This window comes from Crotalus tigris, unplaced genomic scaffold (genome assembly GCF_016545835.1).
Source record: "Crotalus tigris isolate CLP2741 ecotype Arizona unplaced genomic scaffold, ASM1654583v1 scf7180000018549.3470463, whole genome shotgun sequence".
Classification (NCBI taxonomy): domain Eukaryota; kingdom Metazoa; phylum Chordata; class Lepidosauria; order Squamata; family Viperidae; genus Crotalus; species Crotalus tigris.
In genome coordinates, this window is record NW_024097072.1 from 1,985,481 (window position 1) to 2,002,563 (window position 17,083).

General features: G+C 42.3%; 1 protein-coding gene across 4 annotated transcripts in view; it reads left to right on the forward strand.

Annotated features, from left to right (window-relative positions):
- The window catches only part of BMP1 (bone morphogenetic protein 1), an 83,561-nt gene extending 67,573 nt beyond the window's left edge, over positions 1-15,988 (forward strand). For 2 of the 4 annotated variants that reach the window (XM_039354258.1, XM_039354257.1), the window contains 9 exons: positions 168-363; positions 1,546-1,671; positions 2,385-2,545; positions 3,664-3,844; positions 9,483-9,608; positions 10,211-10,338; positions 11,769-11,982; positions 13,700-13,950; positions 15,047-15,988. In XM_039354258.1, coding sequence (XP_039210192.1) covers positions 168-363; positions 1,546-1,671; positions 2,385-2,545; positions 3,664-3,844; positions 9,483-9,608; positions 10,211-10,338; positions 11,769-11,982; positions 13,700-13,950; positions 15,047-15,181 — 1,518 coding nt within the window. In that variant the 3' untranslated portion in view covers positions 15,182-15,988. Of the gene's footprint in view, positions 1-167; positions 364-1,545; positions 1,672-2,384; positions 2,546-3,663; positions 3,845-8,273; positions 8,701-9,482; positions 9,609-10,210; positions 10,339-11,754; positions 11,983-13,699; positions 13,951-15,046 lie in introns of those variants that run through there. The other 2 variants (XM_039354259.1, XM_039354260.1) reach the window with 2 other exon arrangements.
- Positions 15,989-17,083: the final 1,095 nt, after the last annotated feature.

Genomic DNA, 17,083 nt, shown 5'->3' on the forward strand with positions numbered 1-17,083 from the left:
CTTTAACTCTAGTAGTCTCTCTTAATCAACTCCCTTTCCCCTTCCTGTTTTGTCCATCTGATGTAGATTAAAGTGCCACCAAGAGCTGATAAACATTTTCAAGAAGAAAAATCAGCAGTCTATCGAGATTTCCATGTCCTCCTCTCTTTTCTTCCATATCTCCACAGATCGAGCGCCATGACAGTTGTGCCTATGACTATTTGGAGATTCGGGATGGCAGTACAGAGTCAGACCCTGTGATTGGAAGGTATTGTGGTTATGACAAGCCCGACGATATTAAGAGCACCTCCAACAAGTTATGGATGAGGTTTGTGTCCGATGGGTCCATCAACAAGGCTGGCTTTGCAGTCAACTACTTCAAAGGTAAGGTATAGAGCTTGAATTATTCAAGGCAGGGTTGGATAATCTTTGGATGACCAGCACCCATACAACCATAACATTACAATTGTGGAGAGGGCAACACTATCCGACAAAGGGTTGATGCAAAGTAGAGAGGATTATGACATGGAGAAAGAGTACAGAGAAGAGCAACAAAGATGATCAGGGGACTGGAGGCTAAAGCATATAAGGAACGGTTGCTGGAATTGGGTATGTCTAGTTTAATGAAGAGAAGGACCAGGGGTGATATGATAGCAGTGTTCCAATATCTCAGGGGCTGCCCCAAAGAAGAGGGAGTCAAGCTATTCTCCAAAGCACCTGAAGGCAGGACAAGAAGCAACAGATGAAAATTAACCAAAGAGAGAACCAATCTAGAACTAAGGAGAAATTTCCTGACAGGGAGAACAATTTGGAACGATTTATCTCCAGAAGTTGTGGGTTGCTCCAACACTGGAAATTTTTAAGAAGAGACTGGACAACACTTGTCTGAAATGGTACAGGATCTCCTGCTTGAGGAGGTTGAACTAGAAGACCTCCAAGGTCCCTTCCGATTTTTGTTATTCTGTTAAATGCAGGAGTAGGCAAACAGGCAAATATTTCTGCTTGCGGGACTGTTTGTATTGGGCCACTGGGGGGCAGACTTAACACAAAAACGTTGTTTGGTTGTTATTGCCTTTTTTGCTCTGCTGCGTACACCACCCTTTTCCTGCACTTCCTAGAACCAGCTTCTTTTCCATTTCCATAAGATTCTTGTCTCGCACAGCTGACCATATAATCACAATACATCTTTCTTCCTAGACCAGGGATCTTCAAACTTGGCCCTTTTATGACTTATGGACTTCAACTCCCAGAATTCCTCAGCCAGGCACGTGTGCCTGGCTGAGGAATTCTGAGAGTTGAGGTCCACAAGTCATAAAAGAGCCAAGTTTGAAGACCCCTGTCCTAGACCATGGGGATTTGATCCTCCTCCTCTTTCACTCATTTTTCTCTCTCTTCATCAAAGTAGCCCCTTCTTTAGCTGACAGGGATGGAACACAAAGAAAAGTTGACTATTCCTGCTGCGGTTTTCAATAGAATGCCATAGCGTTAGAGAGAGGCTACCGTCTTAGCCTATGGCCTAGGCCAAGAAAGAAATAGACCGAGACGCCACTGCTTTTGTCGTTCCAGAAGTGGATGAGTGCTCTAGACCCAACAACGGAGGCTGTGAGCAGCGTTGTGTGAATACTCTGGGTAGCTACAAATGTGCCTGCGAGCCTGGCTACGAGTTGGCTCCCGACAAACGCAAGTGTGAAGGTGAGCATCTTGAGAAAGCCTCTGTTCTGGTTCCAAGAATGTATATCGGTGGTCTTCCACTTACAGTCATCCGTTTAGTGACCATTCAAAGGTACGGCGGCACTAAAAAAGTGGACGTCAACTCCCAGAAGTCCACAAGTCATCAAAGGGCCAAGTTTGAAGACCCCTGTCTTAAATCTAACAAACAAAATGGAGGCTGGCTGAGGAATTCTGGGAGTTGAAGTCCACAAGTCATCAAAGGGCCAAGTTTGAAGACCCCTGAGCTAGACAGATGTTTACATTAACCTTCTAATGAAGAACCTTTTTAGAGTAAAACCTGAAAGCCTGCCTGGCCTGATTTCAAAGCCTTTCCTCCTGAAAAAGCTCACCAAACTTCATGTGGCCAAAGCAGCAGGCGATAATGGTTGAATATGAAGCCTCTAGACCAGGGATCTCCAAACTTGGCACCTTTAAGACTTGTGGACTTCAATTGCCAGAATTTCTCAGTTTAGAGGATTCTGGGAGTTGAAGTGCTGGCTGGGGGATTCTGGAGTTGAAGCCCACAATTCTTAAAGTTGCCAGGATTGGAGACATTGCTCCAAAAGAAGGCAGTTTGGTGGTGCCTAGAAATCTGATCACCCTCATTTACACCTAGAATTAGACATTCACAACTGTGGATAATCTACCAGGCATGAGACTGATTCAGCCTCCCTGTTTGGTTTTGTATCTGGCAGCTGCCTGTGGCGGGTTCCTCACCAAACTGAATGGCTCCATCACGAGTCCTGGATGGCCCAAGGAATATCCACCCAACAAGAACTGTATCTGGCAGCTGGTGGCACCCACCCAGTATCGCATATCCCTGCTATTTGACTTCTTTGAGACAGAAGGCAACGAGGTGAGTGTTGTCCTTTAGAAAGAAGTTTCTAGGTCAGCACAGAGGGATATCTGGGAACTCCTGAGCTGCGGTTGATTTTCAGTGATGGAGGACGGGATGTCCATTAAATAAACAACATGGAAGACGTAGTGCCCTGGGATAGAAGGAAGATTTAGGAACTAGATTATTCTGCAATAACAGGACAGTCACCCAAAACGGCTTTACTTCCATGTCCTAGAACTCCTATGTTTCTGCATTATGGATCGTTAGTTCTGGACAGATGATTGATTAATCCAGTAGCTATGGGAATAATTGCTTTGAAAGGAACTTTGGAAGAAATAATGAAGTGGGTTGAGATGGGGTTGTTGGTATCATGTTAGCCTAAAAAGGTAGTACTTTTTTTTTTTTAAAGAGACTCATTCTCCATGATCCACAGAGGTGGGCAACTACAGTCCCTTTAACACAGACATGTCAAACACAAGGCCCGGGAGCTGGATGTGGCCCGCGAAGTGGTTTCATGTGGCCTGCGAAGCCAACCTGGAAACAGTGAGGAACCAGCCCCTGCCGTGTCAGCCCCGCCACCTGGGTGCATGCTGGGGAGGTGTCACCCTTTGTAGGGAATGAAGAAATGGACCATGCCTTGGCGCTTGCCCCGGTCCCACCCCTTTCTGCCAGAGACCCTCAGATCTGTCCCACTCCTGCCCAGGCCCCCACAGGCACCCTTGACGCGAACGATGTAGAGCTGGCCACACCCACCCAGTAGGCCACACCCACCCGAGCCACACCCACCCAGCCCCCTGAGAGCAACTGCAATGCTGATGCGGCCCTCAATGAAATTGAGTTTGACACCCCTGCTTTAACACCTGTGGACTTAAATGACTGCTCGGGAACTCTGGGAGTTGAAGCCCACAGGTCGTAAATGGTCAGAGTTGCCCAGCCCTGATCTAAGAAGGAAACTTTTTTCTGAATGAATTAAACCAATGGCAGTGCTGTCAAAGACTCCCAAAGATTTGTGGGAGGATGGTCTCACGTATCCAAAGGGAAGTTGCGGAACAAACTCTTGGCTGTGGCCACTTCTGCCCACCTTCTTCTCCCTTCTCCCAAAACAGAGGAACATTTCCTTTTGCCTTTCCCACTAGGTGTGCAAGTATGACTTTGTGGAAGTGCGCAGCGGCCTCACCTCTGAAGCCAAGCTCCATGGGAAGTTTTGTGGAGCAGAGAAGCCCGATGTGATCACCTCCCAGTACAACAACATGCGCATTGAGTTCAAGTCTGACAACACCGTGTCCAAGAAAGGCTTCCGAGCTCACTTCTTCTCAGGTAGAGCCACCTGGTCTCTGGAAAGCATGCCTGCCTGTCTCCCGCTTCTTCCCACTCCAGCAACTAACACTCCCTTTTTAAACAACTGATTTAAGTTTAGAGGAGGCAATGCCTGATTCCTCCAAATGGGAGATTTTACATCCTTAGAAAAGGAATTCTGGCCTTAGTTTTATTGGCATAACCCCTGAAGGAAACAGTTGTGGTGATTGCACATTGGGAAAGACATCACTGGACAAAATTTAGGCTGCTCCATCATGTTCTAAAGTTCCTTGTCCTTGCACCATAGCATCTAGCTCTTCTTCTTCTTCTTCTTCTTCTTCTTCTTCTTCTTCTTCTTCTTCTTCTTCTTCTTCTTCTTCTTCTTCTTCTTCTTCTTCTTCTTCTTTTTCTTCTTCTTCTTCTTCTTCTTCTTCTTCTTCTTCTTCTTCTTCTTCTTCTTCTTCTTCTTCTTCTTCTTCTTCTTCTTCTTCTTCTTCTTCTTCTTCTTCTTCTTCTTCCTCTTCCTCTTCCTTCTTCTTCTTCTTCTTCTTTTCCTCCTCCTCCTCCTCCTCCTCCTCCTCCTCCTCCTCTTGTGGGTGTTCTATCATTGCAGGCTTTTAAGAAGAGATTGCACCATCATTAGTCCAAAATGGCATATGGACTCCTGCTTGAGCAAGGGGTTGGACTAGAAGACCTCCAAGATCCTCTGCATTCTGTAAATGGTCTTTTTTGGTCTACAACCAAAATCAACCTCTTCTTTTCCCCTTCCCCTTCCCTTCCCATTATAAGCCCCACTTTGGAAAAGCTGGATCTTAGAGCTACAGTGAGTACCAGTGCAAGTTCAAAACCAGAAAATCCCATTTTAAGCGTTGAAAGCCCCCAACGCTTTCCTCTCTTCTTAAGGCACTGCCACCTCTAGCTCCGTGTTATTTCAGTCTCGCTAGCTCACTCACCAAGGCTTTAAACTCCACGGATGGACAGCTGCTCCTGCCTCTGTTAATGTCCGAGTTGCCCTGCCTTCTCTCTTTGGCTTGGTCTAGTGATGTGTTTCTTTCTCCCACCCTGCTACCCAGAGTCCAATTGCAGGCTTCTTGTAGGCTAGATGATAAGGGAGCACCCATTTCTTTTTGTTGTTGTTGTTTTTAGAGGGAACAGTTTGGAAAGTTGTCTGTCTTCTTGCAGAGACGATCCGTGTATTTTGCATATTATGTGTGGCATGTGAGAGGGAGCAAGACTTCCATCTTCCCTTCCCTGTCTTGCTTGAGTCAACCATACGTAGTCAAACTATTTGAATGCTTGCTGGGATCTCAGCAAAAAGGGAGACGATTTTGGGAAACCATTACCTGCTTATCTTGTCTTGTGTTTCAATGTGGCGTTACTTATGCATCACTGCAAAGGCGGCATCACCACTGGGGGAGAACGTTTATCCAAGCAGAATCTGCTGCAGGCTGATCTGGCTAACACAAGTGGCTGGAATTCACATCATAGAAATTGCTGAAATACCAAGTAGAAATGATGATTCCTGTTTTCACGCTTATGACCGTTGCAGCATCCCCATAGTCACCTCAGATGCTTGGCCATTTTGCAGTATCCTGCAATCCAATGAAGGCCATTTATGACTTTCCCAGCCAGCAAAGTTAATGGGAAAGCCAGCAGGAAGATCACATGGTCACATGATGTCTCGAGGAGCAGGGTGATTTGCTTAACGACCATGGTTTAAAAAAAGGTCATAACACTGGGTGCAATCTTGTGATGCCTCATTTAATGACTGCGCCTCTGAATGATAAATTTTCCCATCTCTATTGTGATCGTAAGTTGAGAACTACCTACACAGGTAACTGGGGGACTTTTAGTTAGACCAAAAGTGATTTAGTTGGAGTTGGAATATGATTTGATTTTTTTTAATAAATAAATAAATAAATAAACACAAGGCCCACAAAGCTTTCAAGGATTCCTCCAGCAACCAAGAAGCCAGAAGATTCCTAGAATCAACTCGGCCAAGAAGATCTCAAGGGCAGCAGGGTGAGTACCTGGCTCGTTTTTACTTTGTCCTATTTTTTTATTTTATTTTATTTTTAATTTTTATTAAGCACAAAGAAAAAAAGATTAAAAACATTGAACATGGTAAATCGTCTTTGACTGACATCTCAGTCCATATTGTACATTAATTACATATAATATACCTATATACAACTATATATTTCTAATCTCTATCTCAGTTTATCTCTTTACTGTGACTTCCATTTTTCCCCCCTCCATCTATAAAATTTATTCCATATTCGATAAAATTCTGTTTCTTCCTGATTTTTAATCTTTTAGTTATCCTATCTAGTTCTGGCAATACATAATTTTCTTTATTAGTGCTTCCCCACTCGGTACTTCCATTGCTTTCTACTTTTGAGCAAATAGTATCCTTGCTGCTGTGACCACATGGATAATTAGATATGTGTCCTCTTTATTTACATTTTTCTCTAGTATTCCTAATAGTAATGTCTCCGGTTTGTATTGAATGTTTTGCCTAGTCATTTCTATTGCCCAATCCCAGACCATATGCCCGTACACCTACATGTCCACCATACATGAAAAAAGGTGCCCTTTTCTTTTTTACATTTCCAACACATAGATGAATATCTGTTATACATTTTGGCTAATCTGGCCGGAGAGAACAATTGTCCTATTTTAAGGTCATCATTGCAGGGCTGGGCTGGGTTGGGCTGGGCTGGGGAAGGGGCTTATGCACCCCTGTCCTTTTTTACTCTCCTCTTATAGCTGCGAAGGAGGGCAAAAAATAAAACAAGAGGTAAAGTTCCTATCAAAGCCCCATAAGAAGGGGTCCTTCATCTCATAGTCAGCAGATCTCCAGGGAAAGTGAGTTCAGCCCTCTGGATTTGTATTGGGTTTATTTAATTGTTTGGTTTATTTGTACAACCATCCTGCACAAATATGCACATTTCTCATGTGCTCTGTTTCTTAGGGAGCTCTGTTTTCCTTGTGGATTAGCAAAGGGCACTGTTGTTTGTCCAATCCTTTATGAAGAAACAGCAATAGCAACAGCACTTAGATTTACATACCGCTTCACAGTGCTTCACAGCCCTCTCTGAGCAATTTTCAGAGTCGGTCTCTTGCCCCCAACAATCTGGGTCCTCATTTTACCGACCTTGGAAAGGTGGAAGGCTGAGCCAACCTTGAGCCGGTCAGGATCGAACTCCAGGCTGTGGGCAGAATTAGCCTGCAATACTGCATTCTCACCGCTGCGCCACCATGGCTCCTAAGGTCAACACCAAAAGACTCACAATGGATAAAATTGGTGGCCCCATCTCCTTTTTTTCTTTCATTTCTAAAAGGACAAAAGAAAATGTATCCAGAATGGAAAACAAGGTTCTTTTTTTCATACATTGGACTTAGATTTTGCTAAATATAGAGGTACTGTATGTTGGTAATAAGCCTCTGCATGTATTATACTATGTATTATCGTGTATATCTCTGTATACCTTTATACTGGTATCTACCAGTGGCATCCATTCATGATGAATATGCAGGATCATATCAATTTTCCCCATCTGGTGGACATTGAGGGTAATGGGAATTGTAGTCCAACACATCTAGACGGTAGTAGATTTGCTGCTCCAGAATTTTAGTGAAAGTTGTGCAGTACCACACAAAACAGAAATGCAAGCCAGATCATTGGGACCTTCAGGAATCGGGTTGCAACACTAACAGGGACCAGTTTCAAAATGGCTGCTGAAATCTTAAAGTGGTTAATAGGCCTACCTCACCTGTATGGCCTTAGTCCTACCTGCCAGTTGGGAACACCGTGTAATTCATTGTTTTAGTTAAAAAGGGGCTTGCGAAAGTGCTCTTTTCCTTGGTCCTCCTCCTGCTGCTGTTGATTCCTAGAAACTGGAATTGAACTAGGAGTATTTAGTCCTGATGTCTTGTTTGGAATTCTCAAGACTATATTCTTGGGATCCCTTCTCAAAGCTAATCTCTTACATTTCATCCCCAAATCCCCAACCAGGACAGATCAGTTTGCTGGTCTGATGAGGTGGTCTTGTCAACCAAGGATTCTTGGCATTTGAGGCACATTCTTCCTGGATCCCAACCCTTCTCTCTATTCCGAAGGGTCAGATAACCCGCTATTGCTTTTGAAGATTATCCAGAAGCGTTAGAATGACGGTTTATCTTGAATCAGCTGATAAGTTCCTCTCTGGCTTCTACTAGATTTTAATGCTGTTCCTTTTTGGCAGTCTTCTTCCCATAACGGTATGCCAACCTGTACCTTAGCTTCTTCTTCATTTGGCTGTTTCTGATAGCTATTGTAAGAGTATGGCCTCTTTCCTGCATGCCCCTCCAATGGATGATTTAATAAATAACTTTATTCATTTATATGAACGTTCTCTCTTACCTTTCCCCCCCCCCTTCTTCCCCCCCCCCCCCCGTCTCATTTCAGAAAAGGTCCAGCAACCTAAAATGCGTCCTCCTGGCTTGAAATTTCGTCTGAAGAAGCGCACAAAAGCCTAATCATGAACTCGGCTACCCTTCTGTTTGTTTCTCAGGAACTCCAAAGGAGCCAAACTGCCCATGTTCCTCCTTCCCCATGTACAGGGAGTGCCTCCTTCTCTTTGCTCCGTGTTTACACCATGGAGCATTTACTATCAAGAGAAGGGCCAACGTTCAACTGTCTGGCCATGCTCCTCAAAAGTCTTTTACTTGACTGAACTGATAGTTATTATTTTTTAAAATATTAATTAATTAATGCCCTGACGCGTTTAATTTCTCTGGTTTGTTATGAGACCAGCTGATTTCGTTTTTGCATTTTTTTTATTGTGTCTGTGACATTTACTGTTGCTAAGTAAAGAAGAATGCCATCTCCTGTTCTCTTTTTCTGCATCTCCTTGTTGTCGCTGTGTCTGTTTTTAAATTGTCCAGTAAGCAGGTAATGGTTACGCCCATTCTAGACCTAAATGGAACTTCGGCTGTTCGTTGGCTAGAATTGTGGGTGCGATTCGGCTTTCTCGTCCTTTCTACTCTTTGGGGGTGAATGCTGATGTTGTGTTTGCAGATTTATCTCTAGATCAGCCTGGTTGTTGGCTAAGCATGGGAGCCGCCTGTGGTTTTATAGCTTATTTTTGCATTTTAAAAAAAAGTCAAATTTGGATCAGGGCAACAGGAGCAGTTATAGAGGCACAGCCTAAGAATAGTGACCACAGTTTATTTTTTTTATTTGACCAAGGCTAAACTGGAGATCACAAACAGTGATAAGAGATAACCAGTTTATATATCAGACTCTGGTGCCAGGGAGAAAGTTAGGCTGAAGTCTTCTTGACAACTCCATTATTATCTGCAAATAATTTGTAAAGGCACTGGAGAAATTCCAGTGCCTAATAGGTCCAGATTAATAAAAGAGGGAAATAACTATTTTGTTCTGCTTAGTGGATAAACTGGCTCCATGTTTCATTGAATTCTACTTTCCTGCTACAGAAGAGGCCACAAAGAAGGTGGTAAGGCGTAGATTTTAAGAAAGGAGTTCAAATGCAAGACATTGTCTTTTTTTAAAAAAAAAAATTACTGAGCTGATGTGGAGGTAGTCAAGTTACCTGCAGTGATCATGTGACTCGGTATGGGGAAGCTTGCTAAGCAGTTGACATTTCTTTCCTAGACAAAGATGAATGTTCAAAGGATAACGGGGGATGCCAGCATGAATGTCTCAACACTTTTGGCAGCTATGAGTGCCAGTGCCGCAGTGGCTTTGTGCTACATGACAACAAGCATGACTGTAAAGAAGGTATTACACCTTATTTTCTTAATGAAAAGGGCTGCCGCTCTGAGTCTCCAAAGACTACGATCATAATGTTTCACTAAACTCCATATGCAAAAAAAAAAAAACTTATTTGGGTCAAGTTGTCTACTTATGTGGATGCTCTCCATATCCAACATGGCAATATGTTGCGTGACATTCATTCATTCATTTTGTTTTGGTCTAGTAATTAAGCCAAGAAAATACTGTGCATTAGACATTTCATCCCATATTTTTTGGGGGGGCAGGATGAGACAATTAGCGGTTCAAGACCAGTACTTGACTTACAGAAAATTCCAGTTTCCGTTTAAGAGTTTCAAGGTTGCAGATCTTAGGGGAAAAAAATCTCTCCTTGAGATGCTATAATAGAAAGCCAAATGCTAATCTGATAAATACACATGGTTCAGGTAGATAAATATGGCTCAATAGGTGTGATTAAACCTGGTTGAAAGATGCCATCTTTCTATAAGGTCAGATTTGGTAACGGCTCAATACAGTGACTCTACATTGGATGGATATATGCAAGCTGGATTGATATAGGAAGGAAATATTTTGGAACATGTCTATTTATGAACTTGTTTTTCTTCTAGCTGGCTGTGATCATAAGATGACATCCATCACTGGAACCATCACCAGTCCAAATTGGCCTGATAAATACCCAAGCAAGAAAGAATGTACCTGGGCAATAACAACTACACCAGGACACCATATCAAATTGGTAAAGTACCAGGAAGAAGATAGTAAGATAACAATAGGTGCAAATATTAATAGATCCTGATCTCATTCCCTTAATGGACTATTATTCCATGCTGTGCATCAAAGACTATAAAAGGACAAAATAAAATTATCAGGAAGCAAAATCCTAACTTAAGCATTATCTGAACAACATGTCTCCTTGTTAGCATCTATAGTCCTCCCACACATCATTTGATTAATCCAAAAACTCCTGCCCACGTGGCTTCTGCGGATTACACGATTTCAGATATGATAGTGGCATCCAAATTTGTGAGGATGTCAGTGTACTGTTCTTCCCACAATTGTGTCAGCCAGAGGCGTCATGATTCAATTCTCATAACACCATAGAACCAGCCAATAGTATATCTAGGTAGGCATGATGAAGTTCAAGTCCAAAGCATTTGAAATGTACTGGTATTCCATGGTGTGAGTCATGTCTGACATTCTTAGGGAACACAACTTCCCAGTGGCAAGATGAAATTATTTGGAAAATGTAGGATGGCCAGCTATTTGATTTCACAAGTGATGTCATGCAACTCACTATGCCCAGTTCAAAGTAATTCTCCATTAACATTAGTTGCTGACAAAAGAATAGAACAGAATGCAGAATAGAGCTGGAAGGGACCTTGGAGGTCTTCTAATCCAACCCCCTACTCAAGCAGGAGACCTATACCATTTCAAATGATTGTCCAATCTCTTCTTAAAATCTCCAGTGTTGGAGCACTCACAATTTCTGAAGGCAAGCTGAACCGCTGTTTAATTGTTCTCACTGTTAGGAAGTTTCTCCTTCATTCTAGGCTGCTTCTCTTCTTGATTAGTTTCTTGTCTTGCCTTCTGGTGCTTTGGAAAATAAGTTGACCCCCTCCTTTTTGTGGCAGCCCCTCAAATACTGGAACACTGCTATCATATCACCCTTAGTCCTTCTTTTCTCTAGACTAGCCATACCCAATTCCGGCAACCGTTCCTCATATGTTTTAATCTCCAGGCCCTTAATCATTTTAGTTGCTCTTTTCTGCACTTTTCCCAAAGTCTCAACATCTTTTTATACAATCTGGTGACCCAAACTAGATGAAGTATTCTGGGTGTGATCTTATGAAGGTTTTATAAACCAGTATTAATACTTCATGCAATCGTAACTCTTTGCCTCTGTTATGCAATCATGGATCATATTAGCCTTTTTGGCTGCTGCCGCACACTGCTGGCACATATTTAAATGATTGTCCACTAGGATTTCAAGATCCCTCTCAATTTTTGAGCCAGGTTTCAGCTAATCTCTACTTGTACATTTGGTTTATCCTGCCTAAGTGTAAACCTTAACTTTTCTCTACGTTAAAATTTATTTCATAGGACTCAAAAGTATTGTACATGCACTCTCTCCTCTTTTTTTTTTTTTTAACAGCAATTCTTTTTCAGACCTTCAGAGAGCTGGATATTGAACTCCACCAGGAATGCACATATGATCACCTAGAGGTTTATAATGGAAAAGATGCTAAAGCTCCTGTTCTGGGACGATTTTGTGGACCTAAAGAACCAGATCCTATCATCTCTACTAGCAACAGGATGTTCCTCAGATTTTTTTCAGACAACTCTATTCAGAAGAAAGGCTTTGAGGCAGCCTACACATCAGGTAAGCCTCAGTGCTGGTTCGTTATTAAATTTTGGCAGTACTCAAAGAGAGTTGTAGTGAGGAAAATGCTTCTAAAGCTGATAGATGCCTCCAATGTTGCCTCCATCACAGCTCAAAGTTGTTAGTAGATCAGGACTGCTACCTTTCACCCTTCCCCATAATAAATGCATACATCTTTGGGGAGCCTCTTTGTGGAATTACATTACATTTTCAGGAGATGTTGCATTCTTCAGTTTCCCTTCATAATGTAAAAGAAAATTGAGATGCATTAATTTGACCAGCAGGACTTTGAGCACATGAGAACACTAACAATTGACAGATAACTACCTTAAAAAAAAGGATAGATATAGAGGTTAGGAAAGATTACTGGTTTCAAAGATTCCTGCCAATCAAAGCAGAAAACAGTTGTGGAATAGTTGTTCTTGTTCCAGTATGAGGCTTTGCTTACAATGTCTCATACTGTCACAACTTCTTGACTGGATTACTGCAATGGATCTACATAGGGCTGCCCTTAAAGAGCATTTGGAAGCTTCAGCTGAACGTGGGTGCAAGGGTAGTAGATGGTGACACACATAATGCCATTGCTTACATGTGTAGATATTGGATAGTAGATATTTGACACATGTAATGCCACTACTACATGAGTTGCATCGACTGCCAGTATGTTTCTGAAGGGAATTTAAGATGCTGATTGTCATCTTGAAAGCTTTTCATGACTTGAGACTGGTTATCTAAGAGATCATCTTCTCCTGGGTATTTCTGCTGTCCAGTTCAGTCCAGCAGGGCATGTTATGGTTACCATTAGTCAAGGAATATCGACTGGTGGAGACTATGAGATGTGCCTTCTCTATCATAGCCCCCTCCCTCAGGAACATTCTCTCTTCAGAGATCAAGAGGACCTTGACTCGGCTGGCCTTTCGTAAAACTGTGAAGACCTGATGGGGCCTGAGTGTATTATTGGCTCCACTTCTCATCTATGTTAATATGTATGGCAATTATTTTACTTGGCAACCATATACGGTATTACTTTTTATACTGTTTCATTTTAATTGTCTTGTGTTTTTATGAAGTACACTGCCCAGAATCGCTGGCTGAGATGAGCAGCTATAGAAATCAACTGGTCAACAAATAAATAAGCCAGGTTCCCTTACTTCTAGTCATTTTTTCCCCATTAGGAAAAATCTAGAACTTGTATTCATGTAGTTAGAAGACTCTATCTATTGCACTGCATGCCCACCAGGAAGGGGCCGTTTTCTTTCTTGGTGTGTAGACTTCTGTCCTTTCCCTCTAACCCAATTCTGGATTAACCAAGGTCCCTAACGTAGTGGTTCTCAACCTGTGGGTCGGGACCCCATTTGGTGTCGAAGGACCATTTCACGGGGGTCGCCAAACAACGCAGTCCGCCATTTTCCCCCCCTTTTCCTTAGCTGTGCTACTCCCTTTTATTCTATTGGCTTTTGAAAGCCCATAGAATAGACTCTCTTGAATAGAGTCTAATTCTATTGGCTTTCAAAAGCCAACAGGAATTGTCCAGGCTGTCTCTGCCCTGCTGAGCCCGCCAAAAGTCCCGTTCTGCAAACAGTGCTGCACCAGTGGAGTAGTCCTCGACTTACGACCGGTTGAGTAGTCTTCGACTTACGAACGGTTGGGGGTTGCGGCATTAAAAAGGTTGAGAACCACTGCCCTAACGTATGTTTGTGTATTTTGTTGGTTCCAGAGTGTGGGGGCCAGATGCGAGCTGAAGTGAAAACCAAGGATCTCTATTCCCACGCGCAATTTGGGGACAACAACTATCCTGGGGGTTCCGATTGTGAATGGGTGATTGTGGCTGAGGAAGGCTATGGGGTTGAGCTCATCTTCCAAACGTTTGAAATTGAGGAAGAGGCTGATTGTGGTTATGACTATATGGAGCTGTTTGATGGCTATGATGGGACAGCTCCACGTCTTGGACGTTACTGTGGCTCTGGGGTGAGATGTTTTGTATTGCGTATTTCTTCTCTCCCCCCCCCCCCCAGTGCTTATGTGTGGCGTAAAAACATGATGACAATGTTCATCTGGCCTTGGAAAAAAATGGATGCAGAATACGTGAAAATATTAAGCCCTTGTGTAATTAATTCACTGTGACGAATTGATGAGACACCGACATCCCTCGCTGATTAGAATGATGTTTTCTGCAAAATTGTTGATGGCTGGCAATGTTCTTTTTAAAATGTGGGATTTCATAGATAGCTTGGAACATTAGTATCCTGTGGTTTGAAAACAAGAGGCAATATATTCAGATATTTCCATTGTTATGGAATTCATTTCTGGAACAATGGAGCTTCCAGGTTTGTATCTTTTGGCTAATTAGACAGAAGATGTCCAGCTGTGATTCGTAAGGTCTGTCCATGTAAACGTGGCCTTATGTCTTGAGGAAGTTCTTTTAATGGGCTCTATAAATCCTTTTTTTACGTCTTTCTATGAAATCAGCCTATAAGAGGAGGTTCTGGAGACTGAACACACATCCTGTTGTAGATGATTTGTTCATAATAACAGGTAGTCCTTGACTTCAAAAATGAAGGAAAGAACATCGCCAGTTTTGAGCAATTATAGTACCATGTGTAGGAGGTGTAATGAAGGAAGTCTGGGAACCACTGAAAAAAAAGGAGAATATTTGCAGCTCAGGGTTGACATAAGGAATCCTTGGGGTCCAAAGAGCACCAAGGATCACTCAAAATAAAACAAAACAAAAAGATTATAAGGACTTTGTGTAATCCTGGGGTCACAAGTTATGAGCCGTGGTGGCACAGTGGTTAGAATGCAGTACTGCAGGCTACTTCTGCTGAGTGCCAGCTGCCTGCAGTTTGGCAGTTCGATTCTCAGCAGTTCAAGGTTGACTCAGCCTTCCACCCTTCCAAGGTCGATAAATCAGGATCCAGGTTGTTGGGGGCAATACGCTGGCTCTGTGAACCGTTTGGAGAGGGCTTTGAAGCGCTGTGAAGCGGTATATAAGTCCGAGTGCTATTGCTATTGCTATCTCACTCATCACCTTAACATTTCTCTTTCATCTTACCCTTTCTGCTAGCCTCCGGAAGAGGTCTACTCTGCTGGTGACTCCGTGATGGTAAGATTTCACTCAGATGACACCATAAACAAGAAGGGTTTCCATTTACGATATACCAGCACCAAATTCCAAGACACGCTGCACACACGGAAATGATCTTCCAGCTACCCAAATCCCCTTCAAGTGAGAACAGCCGTCCCTTACTTGAGGGACAGGTTTCCACTCTTTGCAAAAAGAAAAAAAAAGAGAGAGAGAAGACATCTATGGAGAAAATTCACGTAAACTGGAAGGAGAAATACACAGTACACCTCAGAGTGTGAAACACTCTCACAAAAATAAAGGTGCTGTCAGCTGCTCGGGGCCTATGTGGACAAGGCTCAGGGTTACTGGAGGAACCCTTTCATTTTTTTTTTTTTAAAAAAAGGACACCCATTTCTGTGCCCCTTTTCTTTTTTGACCAGAGTTATCTCCAGGACTAACCACTTTGCAGCTTCCATCTGTGTTTTGTCTCCCCCGATTCTGATGGTTTATGGCAGAGGTATCCAAACCAGGTCATTTTAAGACCTGTGGACTTCAACTCCCAGAATTCTCCAGCCAGCCATGCTGGCTGGGGAATTCTGGGAGTGGAAGTTTGCAAGTCTAAAAGTGGCTAAGGCTGGACACCCCTGGTTTATGGTTTAAAAATAAAGCCAGTATTTTCCTTTACAAATTCCATAAAGCGAGTTTACTGGCAGAGATGCCTGCAAATACAAGCATAGCAGAGAGGCTTCTGAGTTTTGATGATGTAATAAATACGCTTTCTTGTACTTCTAAAGAGATGCTCATCAGCCTCTTACCATCTTTCTATTTGTGATTTTTTTTTAATTCTTTCATCTCCAAGAAAAAAAGAATATGTAACTTGAAAAATGTCTTGCTCCTTCCTTTTCACTAACTTTTTTTTTAAATTAAAATTTGAATGGAAAACAAAAGCAAAATGTGCATTTCCACTTGTCTTGCCTATAAAAAGAGCAAGGGCTACAGGTAGAGCATCCAACTCTATTATTTCTGTGGGTTTGAATCTTTCTGTTCTTAGGTTTCCGTTGTCTGAGGTGCTTTCAAGTCCTTAGGACTATTAATGAATAGATTTTTATCCTTAATAGACCTTCAGGGAGAGGGAAGAGAAATGAGAGAAAAACAATAGCTTTGTTTTCCTTTGGGGCATCTATTTCTAATATCCTGGTCTTGGTTTCATTCAAATTAATTTCAGCCCTCACGTATCTGCCGTCAGTCATCAATCGGTATCAGTTTTGGTTGTAGTTGTGGGTTCATCTACAAAATAGCTCCCTTTTTTTTTACTTGTCTCCAACCAAAATTTGACCCAATTTTTTATGAATCAAATATTAGCGGTAGTCACGTCACTTAGAGACCATTAATGGTTATGATGGACCTCCCAAAAGCTATTTACGATCGGTTCTGAAGATACAGAAGAGAGAGAGAGAAATGAAATTAAATAAATAAATCTGCTTCTAAGTGAAGAGGTGGGAAAGGCCAGTGTAGTAGTTGTTACGAAGTCTGAAAGCCATCGCATTTTTACCTTGCATTAAAACTGTACTAAAATAGAGCTACGGTGTGGTCAAATGTAGAACCTAAAAGCTCAGATTTGGAGAACCAGTTTGGACTAATTTGCCAAGTTAAAATGGGCAGCTTTAATTTTTTGTTAGTTTTGAGCAGTATTCCTCAACCTTAGCAATTTTAAGATGTGTGAACTTCAAGTCATGCTAGTTGGGGAATTCTGGGAGTTGAAATCCACGTATCTTAAAGTTGCTAAGGTTGAGAAATACTAATTTTGAGCTTGTCAATATGACTTGGCTTAATGTAAACATGCAAGCAGGCAAATATTTTCCATAAATGCTTCATTCAATGAATGGGGACATACGAAGCTTCTGGCAGGTATGAAGAATCAGGACAACACATTAAATTCCAGTTAAGCTAATTTAATGCTCTTCCTATACAAATTCAAGAGGGGTTGGACTTAGACCAGAACGTAACGACTCCAGGCTGATTCCTCTCTTGACGCCA